The following is a 15214-nucleotide window of genomic DNA, read 5'->3' as shown; positions in this document are numbered from 1 at the left end:
GATAGCTTTGGGACACCTTTCCTTGCTCATCATTGATCGTGTGACAAGTATCTTTCCAAGCCGTAAGGCGGTCGTAGAATGGGAAGTGTTGGTCTCTTCTCTCAAGGAACAAGCAAAACAGGATGAGAAGAAACGGCCTCAAGTTGCGCGAGGGGAGGTTGAGGTTGGATGTGGGGAACAATTTCTTCCCCAAAGGGCTGTGGGGCATTGGAACAGGCTGCCCAGGGCAGTGCTGGAGTCACCATCCCTGGAGGGGTTGGACAGATGGAGATGAGGTTCTCAGGACACAGGGCAGTGCCAGGGGTGGGGGAACGGTTGGACTCGATGATCTTGAGGGTCTCTTCCAACCAAAATGATTCTGTGATTCTGACCAGATCAGAAATGACTCAGAGGGGCAGATAGGCTCATTCCTTAGAAAACTAAGCCCCAAGGAGAAAAAATCAGAAGAAAAATGAAACCAGGACTCACCACTTGAAAAAGAAGCAGGCGTACCCAGCGATTTGCCGTAATAACGTGGCTCGCTGCCTGCCTTTGCCAGATTAAGGGTCTGCTTCCTAGAAAGGCACCATCGGGAAGGAAAAGCCCCGTGCTCGGATGCTGGGAAGGTCTCACAAAAGTGTGCAACCCTCCAGCCCATACGGCAGATTTGTTTGCTTGGCAGGAAACCATCCGTGCTCTTAACTTTCTCTTCCTGCTCCCAGTGCTAAGAGATATTTAGAAAACGTGGTTTTGGTTTTTGTTTTTTGGGTTTTTTTTTTCTTTTTGGTTTCTCTGAAGTAAATGCACGATCTCTGTGTTCCCCGCCAATGGATATTATTCTTGCTTAATTCTCATTCTTGGGTTTGAGTGACTCACATGAACTACAGAGAAGTCATTGCAGGGAAAGCTTGGGTGTGATGCTGTAAAACCATGAGCTAAAGCTCTTCACGTGCGAGTCCTTCGTCCGCATGGCATTCACGCCCGGAGTTTTCGGAGAGCGTATTTTGAGATGACTAATTTAGCAATTCTGGGACTTTTATCTATTTATTTGGATTTATGCTTTTGAGTCTTCATGTTCTAACAACTATAAGGGCTGCAAATTTTTTAAAAAGAGAAGCTGAAGTAGAGCTTTCTCTCATGGCTCAGGGGACCATGAAGTTCTTCTCCACCCCACAATGCAGGGCAGCGAGCATTTACCGTATCTGCATCTTAAAGACATTTCTGGAAAATCAGGTGCAGCAAAAAGGCACAAAACTAATTTGAAGGCTGGAGAAATCAGCCTCGGGACAAGAGCGAAGGAATTAGAGCTACTCAGATTATTGCCAGGCAGATTTCAAGGTAACTTGATCACAGTTTTTAATAAAATCATCAGCTGAGATGAGCGTGTCCTGAAAGTCTCGTTATATCGCAATGGTAAACAAAATATGTAATTTTTCATGGGGACTGTGATTAGATTCAGGAAACCTTCTCCTGGTGTCTGTAGAGGAAGGTGAGAAGCCTTTGAGGACATGAGGTTTCGCTCCAACACATAGAATAAAACCTCTTGGTTTGGTGACTCCGTGAATTGCAGAAAAAAAGATGATTCATGGAACGGGAGATTAATTACTTAGAGATTTTTTCATTAATTGCTTAATCTAGCAACTTCTTCTGGCCTTCAACAGGAGTGGCCTAGGAGAAGCTATCCAACAGGTCCATGGAGATACAACCAAGATCAGCTCTTGAATTTGTCATGCTACCAGTGGGGATGGGTTAGAGGGAGGTCAGAAGAACTGCTCGGTGGCTTTTGAGGTCCAAAGGTTCACTTTGACCTGCTACATGGAGCCATCCTGGGGTGTACTAGGATGCTCCAACCTGTCTCCACAGCAAATTTTCACAACATTTAGATGCTGAAGGTATCTGCTGTGGAGCCCATGTGTGGACAGCTATATCTGGAGCTTGAAACATGTCTATGACATTTAACAACCCAGTTTCTATCCCCAGTATCCCCTCTTCTTTGAGGAGAAGGTGGCAGAAGAGTGCTCATGGTCGAAATAAATTTATTTCCCATAAGAAATCTGAGGTGTCTGCATGTTACAAAAATAAAAATGTACAGTCATTGTCACAAAACCCACTCTTTTTTTTTTTAGTATAAGTTAGTGCTTTTACAAACAAAACAAAAAAATTCTATATATAAATTTCCAGTTGGTACCTCTCCAATCATTCTGCATCTGAACAGTGCCACCAGCTCATGTGGGACCAGGATCACAGAGGGAGTCCCCTGACAGGACAGGGTTGCCCAAGGTGGTGGTTTGAAGCTGGCTAATGTCAGAAAGGTGGCATCGCCAAGCAGGACCTCAGGAGTGAACTTTGAGCCCATTCTTGTTGAATTATTCAGAGCACGTAAATCGGTGATCACGCTGCTCTTTGGCAACTGTGGGAGACCAGGCAAGACCTGGCCTGAAGTAAAGTTTGTACCAGTTCAGCGCTTGGGTTGAATTAATTTCTCGTAATTATTTGTCTCGCCCCCGTGATTGTGCCATGACCCTGTCCATAAAGCCAAGCTCCCACCAGAGGCACAAAGAGAAAAAGGTGCTGCCACGTTGCAATTCCTGTCTTAACCCAATCTTATCCCACAAGTTCGCTCAAGGATGAGATGAACCACCCTACAAATGTCCTCTTTTTCTTTGCCGATGGTGCTCAGAGCTGAGACAGTTCCCTCCTTTGCCTCCTGTGGCTGTGACATCGTTGGTTGGTACAAGAGGCCTCCGTGGGACCATGGCTCCACCAAGCCAGGACCACAAGAAGCTCCAGTTGACCCTTGGCTGAACTTGACTGGTGTGTCTTGATCTCCACCAAGCCACTTCACAAGAGGGAGGGATGGGAGAAACTAAGACGAGGTCTGAGGAATTGGTCTATGCCAGGATCAAATGTGTTTGTCTAATCCTAAAATAGAGCCAGGGCTGCTTTTACAAAATATGACTCGTCCAGTGCTGCAGCACCAGCAATTTTCATTTTTGGGGTGAGGAATCAACATCCTCATGTCAAGGAAACCATGGGCCTGGGCTCTCAGCTCTCCAACCCAGCAATTACAGAGACAAAGACCAAGTCGACCTTCTGGTGGAGTGTTTTGTGGATATTTTCTCCAGTTTACTTTGAACTGTCCTGTTGATGCAGGATAGTAGGCCAAATCCAGACAGGACTGGGGTTAGGCTTTACTTAGCACCATGTTTACTGGTATGGCTCCTAAACCCAGATTTCCCAGGGAAGGTCCACGCTGTCAGTAAGGGATACACTGACTGGCTCCAGTGGAGCACTGGAATTACTGCGATTATGGGGAGACCAGACAGCAGCATTTTGGGTCACAGCAAGCTGCTAAAGGTCCCACAGGTGAGCAGCAATGAGGATGTGGCAGCATTCGACCAAGGGAATGAGTAACAGTCTTCACTTCTTGGCTGGAAATGTAAGTCACTAGTAAGGGGGCCAAAAACAAGACATGAAGAGCTCACCCTGAATTTTAACGAGCTGGAGATGATTATTTAAGTCAGCAGCTGGGAGAAAGCTGCGGGTTCCTAAAAGCTTTTATAGGGTGAACGTTGCTATTGGAAAGCACTAACGGGTCTTTTGGAAGATGTTCACCCCACTGAAGAAACCTACAGGTGCTTGATGGAACCAGTAAACTCGAGTGGGATGTTACCAGTAAAGTCTAGCGGGGTGGTACCAGTAAACTCCAATGGGATGCTACCTGTATACTCCAGTGGGAATTAAGGTCCACCAGCACCCTTTTTAATGGGAAGCCAACCCTTGGATAGGAGCTGTGAGTCCTCTCCCAACTCTGCCAGCAGAGTCCGGGCCTTGAAGCTTAGGAGAGCATTTCTCCAGGGATGTAAAGCTGTGGGAGACACTTTCCCGCTATGGGTGCTATTTGCACTTGACATTTTCATCGACCTGTTTATTGGAATCTGAGACTCCTCATCGACTGAAAGCCTTTCCTCCCTTGCCAAGGCGCAGAGACACCCTCACTGTGCCAGGGAATCTGGAGAAAGGCAGATGGGTTTCTTCGGGGGGACCTTTTGCACACAGCGTTTCTGCTTTGGAAAATGATCATTGGAAAAAGACATTAAGGGTGTGATTTTTTCTTTTTAGCAGATTGGGCCACCACGATAGAGTTCATCCAGCCTCACGGGTGGAGAGATGCCATTCAGCACCAAACAGGCTTGGACGAAGAGGTGGAGATACAAGGTTTGTGTTTAACCACAGCAGCATCTTCCTGAAAAAAAAATTTGAAACAACGACAAGCAGAAAAGCGCATTTAACATGGCCCATGATGAAGTGGGTGCAAGCCAAGGCACCACAAACACCAAGAGCCTCGAACCCCAAAGCATCCTGACCACCCATCACATCTTCTGTTGCGGAGGTGGTGCAGAGCTAGGATTTCACATCCTTGGGTAACGTGTCCGTGTCATTGCTGGTTCCCAGGGGACTGTTGGGCACGATCCCCAGAGCCATTTCGTTTTGAGGCTTCCACAGCATTTTGTTGCCTGCAAATTTCATAAATCGTTGTCCTGCTAAGAAATACAAAATGGGATCCAAGCAGCTGTTGGTGCTTGCTAGGGGACGAGTCACCTTATAGGCTAAATTGATGGCGTTGAGGGTCTGACAGCTCAAGTCCCAGCTCCGGAAGGAGTAATACAAGGTACGAGTGACATGGAAAGGAAGAAAACAAACGATGAAGACCACCAAGACGATGATTATCATCTTGACTGACTTCTTTTTGGATCGGGACAGCCGGGACATGCCCCGTGTGGGCTGCAGCAGCCTCCGGGCCATTAGACAGTAGCAGATGATGATGATGAGGAAAGGGATGCAGAAGAGCAGCACTAGCATCACCGAACTGTAAATGACAAACTGGCCAAAGAGGTCCTTGCTGGATGTGTCGTGGCAGGTGATGGTGTCACGCCTCACGCTGGTGGTGACGAAGAAGAGCACGGGTGACTGGCACACCATGGTCACCACCCACACGATGACCGACACCCTCCGGGCATAGCGAACGTGTCCCCACTGCAGCGACTTCAGTGGATAGCAGATGCCCAGGAATCGATGGATGCTGATGCAGAGGAGGAAAAGGATGCTGCAGTAGAGGTTGGTGTAAAACAAGAAGCGGACTATCTTACACAAGCCCACGCTGAAGGGCCAGTTGTCCCCCATGGCATAATAATACACCAGGAGGGGCAGGGAGACCACGTAGAGTGTGTCGGATATGGCCAGGTTGAACATGTACGTGGTGGAGGCGTTCCAGGTCTTGATCCTGAAGATGAAGCCATAGAGGGCCAGCAGGTTTAGAAAGAGCCCCACCACGCACACGATGCCGTAGGTGACAGGCAGCAGGACATACTTGAAGTCCTCATCAAACAAGCACTTGTAGTCATTGTCTCCTGCGTCACCTGGGTCCAAGGAGCTGTTGATGACTCTGGTCCAGGCTGGAGGAGTTGTTAGGTTTGCCATCGCCCTGGGGGGAAAGCAAGGAGGCTGTAAGGACATGGAGGTAAGGAGTCTCCGGAAGAGGTGGGTTAGATGAGAAAACCCTAGTGCTATAATGCTGTGACACATTGTGTGGTCTATACGGTCATTATTACTATATGCTATGTCTATACTCTTCCTTTCTCCTCCTGTCAAGGTTGCTATGAACACTTGGCTGCATCTATCCAAAAGCTACCTGCAAGCACGGCTCGCTGTCTGGCAGGGAGTGCCACCTCAGTGCAGGTGACAATGATGTGAGAGGTGGCATCACATACCCACAAAGACCACGACATATTGCGTTGGGTGGTCCAAGGTACTCCCTAGCATGGAGGACTTATAGTCAAGCAGATAAAGGGAGTTTTATTCATTCTCATTTTTCATCTGGCACACAGAGGAGGAATTAAGCTGCTCTAAAGTCACTAATAAACCACAGGCCACACCGGGGGGCCAACTCGTATCTCCTGCAGCCCAGCTCAATGTCCCAACCCACCCTTCCCACCAGGCTCATGCAGAAATTTGGTCTCCTGTGCTACAGAACAGAAAAGATGCTCCATTCTGTGCTTAACTACCATAAGAAGTGACTCAGCTGAGCACCGTGAAAGGTGTGTCCTACTGAACCCCAGGCAGAAAGGGCGGGAAAAGGGAACCATGATCTTCAGTGAGCAATTCCAATGGCTGGCCAAAGGGACTGTGTTCTCCAACACAAGGGCTCTGCCTGGGTTGGCTGTTGATGATCACAGAACAGTTTGGGTTGGAAGAGACCTTCAAAGCTCATCCAGTGCCACCCCTGCCATGAGCAGGGACATCTGCACCAGCTCAGGTTGCTCAGAGCCCCGTCCAGCCTGGCCTGGGATGTCTCCAGGGATGGTTCATCCACCACCTCTCTGGCCAACCTGGGACAGGCTCTCACCACCCTCCGGGCCAACAATTTCTTCCTCATGTCTGGCCTGAATCTCCCTCCTTTAGTTTAAAACCATCACCCCTTGTCCTATCCCAACAGGCCCTGCTCAAAACTCTGTCTCCATCTTTCTTCTCGGCCCCTTTTAAGTCCTGAAAGGCCACACTAAGGTCTCCCCAGAGCTTCTCTTCTCCAGCTGAGCACCCCAGCTCTCTCAGCCTGTCCTCCCAGCAGAGCTGTTCCAGCCTCGGGTCATTTCTGGGGCTCCTCTGGCCCCTCTCCAGCAGGTGATGATGACTTTTTAATGGGTTTGGTGTTGGGCCGATAATGGCCATCTCACTGGTCCTACTTCCTGGCCTCGAGACCTGCTCCTCCAGCATCACTACCACCAGAAAGTCTGCCTATGATTGTGCAAAGCTGTTTTATGCATGAGAATGACCATTTGAGATGAGAAAAATGGACTCGAAAGAGCCTCTGCAGACACAGAGTCTGGCACTGTCTGTATCAGGGAGAGACAAGGGCCCCTTTGTGCGTCAGGCGCGGCCCACGGCCCAGCCGACACGTGATCGCTCAGCAACCCCATCAGTCAGGAATCGAATTAAAATGCTTTTGCCTCCCTTCCCACAAAACAAGCCGGTTTATCTCAGGGGACGCGACGTGCTGGGCCCTGTGCTGCTGGACCCTGTCATGGGGTGCTTGGGGAAACAGGTTGTGGGGAGATGAATCCAGCACACGAGCTCAGAGGCCTGGAGCTACTGCAGGAGACAAGGTTTGAGTAAAGGTGCCCTTTGAGTATGTGGGATGTGCCCTGACCCAAATCTCACCATGATTTTAGGTGGAAAAGAGCAACAACCAGCCTTCTCGGCTAAATGGTTCAGCTCTGGTGCTGCCATGGTGCAGGACGGCGTGGGGACGCCCTTTCGTGCAGACAAGCACCGTTTTGACCTCAAACTATCCTGAACCTACCTCAAATTTAAATCCTGCAGAGAAGGAGGCAATGAGGCTCTCCTGGAATCTGCCAACCTGCATGATCTCTCACCAAAGCGAAGCACTACGGCATTAAAAAGAACCTTGACAACTCACAGCTGATGGAGAAAGGGGTGAAGAGATGCCTCCAGCCTATCCATGGGGATAAGCCCAGTCCTTGCTCCAGAGGCTGGATCAAACAGCTTGCCCAGATGTGGCATGGATGCGATCCCTGATGATGTTTCCCCCATTTCGCTGCTTTTCCCCTCAGACCACAAGCAGCGTTGGCCAAGGTTCACGTTTCCCAAGGACGTGGGCAGAAACCACAAACACGTGCACAACCTGAGTAATCTGCAGCATCTGCAAAAACCCGAGTGTAACTTTGGGAACCACTCTGCGAAGAACATGAGGAACCAGGACCCATCTTAGTCTGTCCTGGTCCCAGGGTTTTGCTTTTCCGGCTCCCGGTTCGGCTTTGATCATATCACTCTTCATCTTGCTCCCCCCAAGTCCTCGGCAATGGGGTTGTCCCTGCGGATGGGAGGGTTGACAGTGCTCAGGCAGATGGGAAAACACATTCCAGCTGCTCTTACCCCAACTTCTTCCTTCCCTCTGAGGTTTGCAGATCTGTGGCCAATGAGACAGAGGTTGCCCGCAGACCTGGCAGCAGATTAAACGGGTCAGACAGGCCACCGTGACTGGGAGAAATGACACAAGATGCCCTAAAAGGCACAGGGAAGGGTTACAGAGCTCCAGAGACTTCAGCCTTGCATGTGGTTTGTCCACGTCTTTACATCTGTATCCCCTCTGCCCCCTGCAGACAACCCGTCACCCAGCTCTGAAGCATCGATGGGGACAAGATCACCCCACCTTGCAGCCCACATCGCCACAGGCTCCTGCGACCTCAGCTAGAAAACACAACAAGGCATTTGAAACCCATCTATAAATCAGGGTGGGGAATCTCCTCCAACGTGAAGGGCAGCATGGGCCAAGCTGCACATCTCCATCAGAGCAACGGAGCTGGTGAGGGGCTGGAGCACAAGGGTGATGGGAGCGGCTGAGGGAGCTGAGGGTTCAGCTGGAGAACAGGAGCTGAGGGGAGACCTTCTGATCTCTGACCTGCCTGAAAGGAGCTTGGAGCCAGGGGGGTCGGGCTCTGCTCCCCAGGAACAAGCGCCAGGACCAGAGGAAACGGCCTCAAGTTGCGCCAGGGGAGGTTGAGGTTGGATGTGGGGAACAATTTCTTCCCCAAAGGGCTGTGGGGCATTGGAACAGGCTGCCCAGGGCAGTGCTGGAGTCACCATCCCTGGAGGGGTTGGACAGACAGACATGAGGTTCTCAGGACATGGAGCAGTGCCGGGGTGGGGGAACGGTTGGACTCGATGATCTTGAGAGTCTTTTCCAACCAAAATGATTCTATGATTCCATGATCCTCAGCACAAGGACCAAACAGGACTCTCTAGTTGGCTCGAACAGGGTAATCACAGAGACAAAACCCTGCTCACAAGGCAGCCTTGTCCTTGCCCTTTTGCTCTCCCTCCTTTTCCTTCTGAAAATGCAAAAGCCTTTCTTTTTTCTTTTATTTTCTTTATGTTTTTTCCCCTCGTTTTGCACAGAATCCCTGAGACAAAACTTTCTGTGTCTGTCAAGGCCATGGCCACGGTCCACCCCTTCATCCCCAGTCCCATCGCATTCGCAGGGAGCCCGACGGAGAGGCCATGGCCAGCCAAGGCGTGCGAAGGCACAAAAGCCAGCAGCTGCCCTTTCCTCTGCCTACGGGCCGGGTGGCACGAACAGCAGCTCTTACAGTGACGCATCGAGCAGCCAGCGGGGACGAGGGGAGGGAGAAAGCAACAAGCGGTCCCTGGGGATGCCAAGCAGGATCAATTCTTCGATGACTACCAAAAGCAAACACACCAAGATGCTTTGGTGAGGGCCACCTGCATCTGCTTCATCGGCTCTCCTGGCCTTGTTATGGCAGGAGGTTTTTTCTCTGGCATTCATAGAATAACAGAATAGTTTGGGTTGGAAGGGACCTTCAAAGCTCATCCAGTGCCCCCCCTGCCATGAGCAGGGACATCTGCACCAGCTCAGGTTGCTCAGAGCCCCGTCCAGCCTGGCCTGGGATGTCTCCAGGGATGGGGCATCCACCACCTCTCTGGCCAACCTGGGACAGGCTCTCACCACCCGGGCGGTCAATAATTTCTTCCTCATGTCTAGATCAGTGTTGCAATCCTGGCAGGCACGTGCCCTCAGATATAATATATATCCCCACAGGCATGTGGATATGATATCAGCATCCCAAAACGCCCCCGTAACAGTATCCACCACGGCAGGGGAGGGGACATTTAGATGAGTCAATACGGAGAAGGAGGGGGGTGACATCGGAGAAGGTCACGGGCAGCTGAGGGATGAGCGGCACCCAGGATCAGCACAGCGGGACCACGGGTTGGACACTGAATCACCAAGTAAAGGGCTTTAGTCCCGGTTTCTGCCCCATTTTTCAGCATTCCTGGTGCCATCCGAGCCGTCACCACCCGTCCCACGGTGTTTTGTGCTTGGGGATCTGCCAGCAGAAGCAAAGGCATGGAAGCAAGCAAAGTGCCAACCAAATCACGGCTGCGATTAATGCATTTTCAGGGGGGGGTTGATGAGGTTTAATTGACCTTCCCAAATAATTAATGTGGATTAATTTACCGGCAGGACCTCACAGACACAGTCCTTCATTCTGCTGGTGAGCAGCCCTGGGAAATCAAACCCACGTGGCACAGAAGCACCGACTGCGACCGCAGCTCACATCATTTTACGCCGGAGGTCGAAACCACGACCCATTTATCACATCTTCCCCCGCCCCGACTCCTTTGCACCAGACCCAAGGAGATCGCGGCTGTTTCCCCTGCCCTAATTTCTAGGCGTTTAGTAGACTCATCAAAATCCTTGCTCTGGATCAGGAACTACGTTGGGAAGCAAATGACCTGGCATCGTTTTTTCTCTCCTTTGGGACTGTGGTTGAAACCCTCCAACAACCAAAAGCAAACAGACGGCGTGTTCGGATGCTACCCAGCCTGTCTGGTTGGGAGACGTGAGATGGGACCGGGCTGAAATTTGAGCCAAACTGCCTGGTTTTCATCTGCCCTTTCCACTTGGCTTCTTTCTGCTGTGGTGACCTTCAGCGCCTTTCTCCTCTGGGCTGGCTCCGGCCACCAACGTGGGCTGGGGACATCCCCAGATGTCCTGGTTCCACCATCCACATTGTCCCCCGGTGCTTCTCCCAAAGCAAGACACCTCCAAGATACCCAAAAAGCAAGTTTTAAGCAGCTTAATGGGCTTTACCCATCTCCTTGCCCAGAGTCCCAGGCATCGTCCCTCTTTTATCCCCCATGGGTCTGATTTACCCCTTCCCCCATCCACAAAATAACCAGGAACTCTCATTTCTCCCCAAATAAGCTTGCAAAGAATCTGTGTTTCTCTTATTTTTCCCCAAAAAGCACCTCAGAGGGCATTGGTGGCTCCACTCTGGCTGGCAGAAATGGAGCTGCCCCACCAAAGCGTTCCCGTGCCTCGGTTTCCCCTCCTGCCCCCAGGCTGAGGAGCAGCAGAATTCAACTTGTTTTCCCCACGAAATCTATTTTTCTGGGGGAGTTTCAGTTTCCCATAAGGTTTTTCAGTCACAACCTAAAAAGGGGAGAAGCAGTTTGTGTAAAAGATACAATGACTTACAAAGAACTTTGTGACTTCGCTTGTAGGTCAGATAAAATGTTTCGCTTTGAGCCAAATGACTTTTTCTTGGAATTCCTGTTTTTCCCCAAGAAACTCCTGAACTCCTCCCTGAATCAATCTCCCTTTGAGCCTCTGTTTCCCAAGCGGTACCAAAACCTCCCGTGTTCATCCACACTGTGGAAAGTCAATCCGGATTAACCAAACTGTGGCTTTAGAGTGAATTAGACAAAAGCATTAAACCCATCAGTGCCGGCGCTTGTGCGTAATTAAAGCCGCCTTCATTTGGTTGAACCTGACTCGGTTCCCAGCACAACAGGTCTCCAGGGATGGATGCTGCTGGAAGCAAAGTTCACTCTGGCCGATATTTAATCCCTTCATCACCAGAACAAACCTTTCCCTTCCTGCTATTGCTAAGGTGATGTTCGCTGTGCGTTTTTCCCCTGCATCCCTACATCACCTGCCCTCCGGGAGACCCTGCAGCATCCCGCAGGGCTGGGGGAAGATTACATCCTATTTGAGGCCCTATACTTTGATTTTTAATTATTGCAGGGGCAAGAAATGGGGTTCTTGCATCCTTTTGGCTTCGTGGGGACTGATAAAGCCCTTGGCTGGTTTTTATACGGGGAATTTGGCTTTGGTTCTGGTGATGGTCACACCAGGAGAAGAGTGTGGGACCAGTTTCTGGTCGATCACCTGCTTTTGGGAGCTGTTTGACCCTACAACTAACTTGGTATCTGGGAAAAAAATGACATTTCCATGGAGACCTAACAGCCTCCTGCCCAAACCGAGGGAGTCACCCATCAACACCACAACCTCCCCAGCAAAACCAAGCACACTCTGGGAGATAACCAGCATCCGAGACTGGGGATAATGCAATTATCGGGTTCGACCACGGCACCGGCAGTTGCCGCAAAGCCAAAGCAGCACCAAGCCCCAGAAAACCCCATGGGGAGCAGAATTTGGGGGATAATTTTCTCCTCCATAAGGAGGAGCAAAAGAGTCTTTGCTTCATGGATCGGTTCCCGTTAGGTCTTTAACAAAGGGATGTTCAGCGTTAAGGAGGGACGGCGGTGTGACCGGCAGCACGCTCCGCTGCCAGCAAACTATTCATGGCTTTGGCTTTATGTCAAAAAAACATGATAAAAATCGCATCGGGCAGAGACAGGGTAAAAAGACACCCAGTGCCAGGACAGTCAAAAATACTTCTCAGAGGTTTTATAACCCACTAAGCCCCAGGATGTGGCCACACTCGGGGGCTTGGCAGAATATTTCGAGGTCTCCCCATTCACTCCAGACCTCCGTAGCCCACCAAGGTCGAAGGCCAAAGTTCCCTTTACCTAAATGAGGAAGAGGAACCCGGGTACGTGTTGAAATGGCCCAATTTCAGCAGCCACCACCCTTGAGCCAGGGGCACCGTCCCCAGCATTGGTGGCCCCCCGGGAGTGGGGTTTGCTGCTCATGTACAGGAAGGCAGCGGGTTGCCAAATGGGTTTTGCAATAAGCTGATAAGAAAACTGGAGCAGAAAAAGAAATAAGATGTTTTTCCTTTAATTTTGCTCCTGTAGTGATGCCACTCAGAGTCCCATTCTGGGGAAAAAGGCGGTTTTGGGGTTAGGAGCTATTAAAATGAGTCAAAGAGTTTGAAAACGGAGTCTCGCCGACCTCAGTGCAAATTGAAACACCCTGAAATAAATTACACAGGGACTCCAGCATGCAAAGAGGTGGAAAAACACAAGCTGGAGTAAAGCGGGGAGTCAAGTCTGTGGCTTTTGCCAGGGGTTTGTACAGCAAAATCCTCGTAAACAGCCAGCAAATTCCCCCAGGAAGGGAGAAAGCAAAAAAAGCAATTATTGGGAATTAACGCATAAACAAGGAAATAATTCAGGCAGAGGGGAACAAACGGAGCCCGTGAGGCTTCCTCGAGTGCCCGGCTCGAAAACTTCATGCCAGCACCAGCGGCTGCTGCTCCAGCCACCCGGTCTTTGGGTCCGTTTGGGGGTTTCGGGACAGTTTTAGTGGCAGCATGTGGGGTGCGAGCTGCCCCCCCAGTAACGAGGAGAACTGGGGTTCAGCTCTGCCCTTGCAGTGCCCCCTTCCCTGCTTTGGCTACACGGGGACCCTGTGTCACCCGTGTCACCCACCCGGCACCAAGTGCCACCCCTCCCCGTGCGTCTGTGTCCCCTCCACCCGCGTTGCGTGTCCCACCCGCGTGCCCCCCCCTCCCACCCCGGGGGTCACCTCCCCGTGTCCCGCACTGTCGCACACTGTCCCGCGTGGGCAGGACACGCACCCCCTCTGTACCCCGCCCCGCTCACCGGGCCGGTGGCTCCGTGTCGGTCGTTCAGGCGGGTGGCGGAGGCAGCTCCATCCCGGGGGTCGCTCCTTCCCCCCACCTCCGTGCCCGGTCCCCTTGTGCCCCCCCCGCCCCGGTCGCCAGCACCGCGTGTGGACCGGGCGGCGGGGCCGCCCCGCCCTCCCCGGGGTGGGAACGGGGCAGGACCGGGCCAGGACCGCGCCCCGCCCGGGGCTGGGACCGCCCAAGCCCCGGGGTGGGATTGGGACAGGAGCCGGGTATGGAGCCATGGATGGGATTAGGGCTGGGAGCGGGGCCAGACACCCCGCCACGGGCTGGGACAGGGACAGGAGCCCCATCGCTCTCCCCCCGCCGCTCCCCACTGGGAATGCGACCGTGGATGGGATCGGGACTGGGACCCAGAGCGGACTCTCCGCACCGGGGATGGGAGCCGGGGTGATGTTAGGACAGGACCCCTCCCTCCAAGGATGGGAGAATGGGCGGGATGGGGGCAAGAGACCCCCCTCTGGGGATGGGACCAGGGCTGGGATGGGGCCAGACGCTCTGCTCCCCCCGCCCCGGGGGCCGGGACCGGGACAGGAGCCAAATCGCTCCCCACCGGAGAAGGGACCATGGATGGGACCGCGGGCAACACCGGGGCTGGGGCTAGGACAGCAGCTCCCTCCCCGTCTGGGGATGGGACCGCGGGTGCTAGGACAGGATCCCCCCCCAAGAATGAAAACAGGGGTAGGATCGGGGCAGGAGTCCCCAGTCTGGGGATGGGACCGGGGGTGATGTTAGGACAGGACCCCTCCTCCAAGGATGGGAGAATGGGTGGGATGGGGGCAGGAGACCCCCCCTCTGGGGATGGGACCATGGATGGGACCGAGGCTGGTGTTAGGACAGGACCCCCCCTTCCAAGGATGGGAGCAGGAGGATAGCAGCAGGAGCCCCTCAATATGGGGATGGGTCAGGGGTTGAGGTTAGGACAGGATCACCCCTCCAAGGATGGGAGAATGGATGGGATGGGGGAAGGAGCCCCCTCAGTATGGGGAAGAGACTGGGGTTAGGACCGGGGCCGGGGCTAGGATAGCAGTTCTCTCCAAATCCAGGGATGGGACCAGGGGTGCCGGGACAGGACCTGCCTTTCCAAGGATGGGACCACGGGTAGGATCAGGGCAGGACCCCCCCACTCTGGGGATGGGACTGGGGGTGATGTTAGGACAGGACCACACCCCTCCAAGGATGGGAGAATGGTTGGGATGGGGGCAGGACCCCCAGCTCCGGGGATGCGACCACGGATGGGATCAGGGTTGGGACCAGGGCTGGATCCCGGGGGGCTGGCGCCAGTCACTCCCACCGAACCCAACCTCCCCCCATCCTTGGCAGGCTCAGAGCCTGTCTCCAGAGAACTCGGTCCCCAAAGAGTTGTTCGTCAACTTGGGAGTGTCCTGGTGACCTCCCCACTGCATCTCAGGGTGCCCCAGTACTGCCCGGGGGCAGAGCGCACTGTCCCTTACCCAGGGCATGGAGCAGCCCCATGGGGCAAGGGGGTGCCAGATCCAACCCTGGAGAGGAAAAAGGTGCTTCTGGACCAGCTGGATGAGCCCACTTTGGGGCTCTTGCCATGGCCAGCCTGATGTGGGACGCTGTCCCACCATGGGTGACACCAAGCTGTGTCCCACCCAGCTCAGGGACAGTACCAATGTGCTGCAGGTGATGCCCCACAGCACATCCCTTGCTGCGTCATGTCTAAGGGGAGCAAAGCGATGGGGGACATGAGACAGTAAAGAGACTTTGAGGCCAATTTTCATTCTAATTTTAGCTCTCAGGACCAGTTCCCACCCATCAGTCAGTGAGCT

The 15214-nt window shown here is 52.7% G+C and overlaps 2 protein-coding genes across 2 annotated transcripts in view; both read right to left on the bottom strand.

Annotated features, from left to right (window-relative positions):
* P2RY6 (pyrimidinergic receptor P2Y6) overlaps nucleotides 1-13467 on the bottom strand; it is a 46775-nt gene extending 33308 nt beyond the window's left edge. The window contains exon 1 of the mRNA XM_065629129.1: nucleotides 13375-13467. The gene's annotated coding sequence lies outside the window, so the exon portion shown is untranslated. The remainder of the gene's footprint in view (nucleotides 1-13374) is intronic.
* On the bottom strand, nucleotides 1999-13464 carry P2RY2 (purinergic receptor P2Y2). The gene is made up of 2 exons (XM_065629161.1): nucleotides 13375-13464; nucleotides 1999-5464 (listed from the first exon to the last, which is right to left on the bottom strand). The coding sequence occupies exon 2, from the start codon at nucleotides 5458-5460 to the stop codon at nucleotides 4384-4386; it is 1077 nt and encodes a 358-aa protein (XP_065485233.1). The 5' UTR covers nucleotides 5461-5464; nucleotides 13375-13464; the 3' UTR covers nucleotides 1999-4383.
* Nucleotides 13468-15214: the final 1747 nt, after the last annotated feature.

This window comes from Caloenas nicobarica, chromosome 1 (genome assembly GCF_036013445.1).
Source record: "Caloenas nicobarica isolate bCalNic1 chromosome 1, bCalNic1.hap1, whole genome shotgun sequence".
Lineage (NCBI taxonomy): Eukaryota > Metazoa > Chordata > Aves > Columbiformes > Columbidae > Caloenas > Caloenas nicobarica.
The sequence above is the reverse complement of the archived record's forward strand: the minus strand, read 5'-3'. Positions and strand labels throughout refer to the sequence as shown.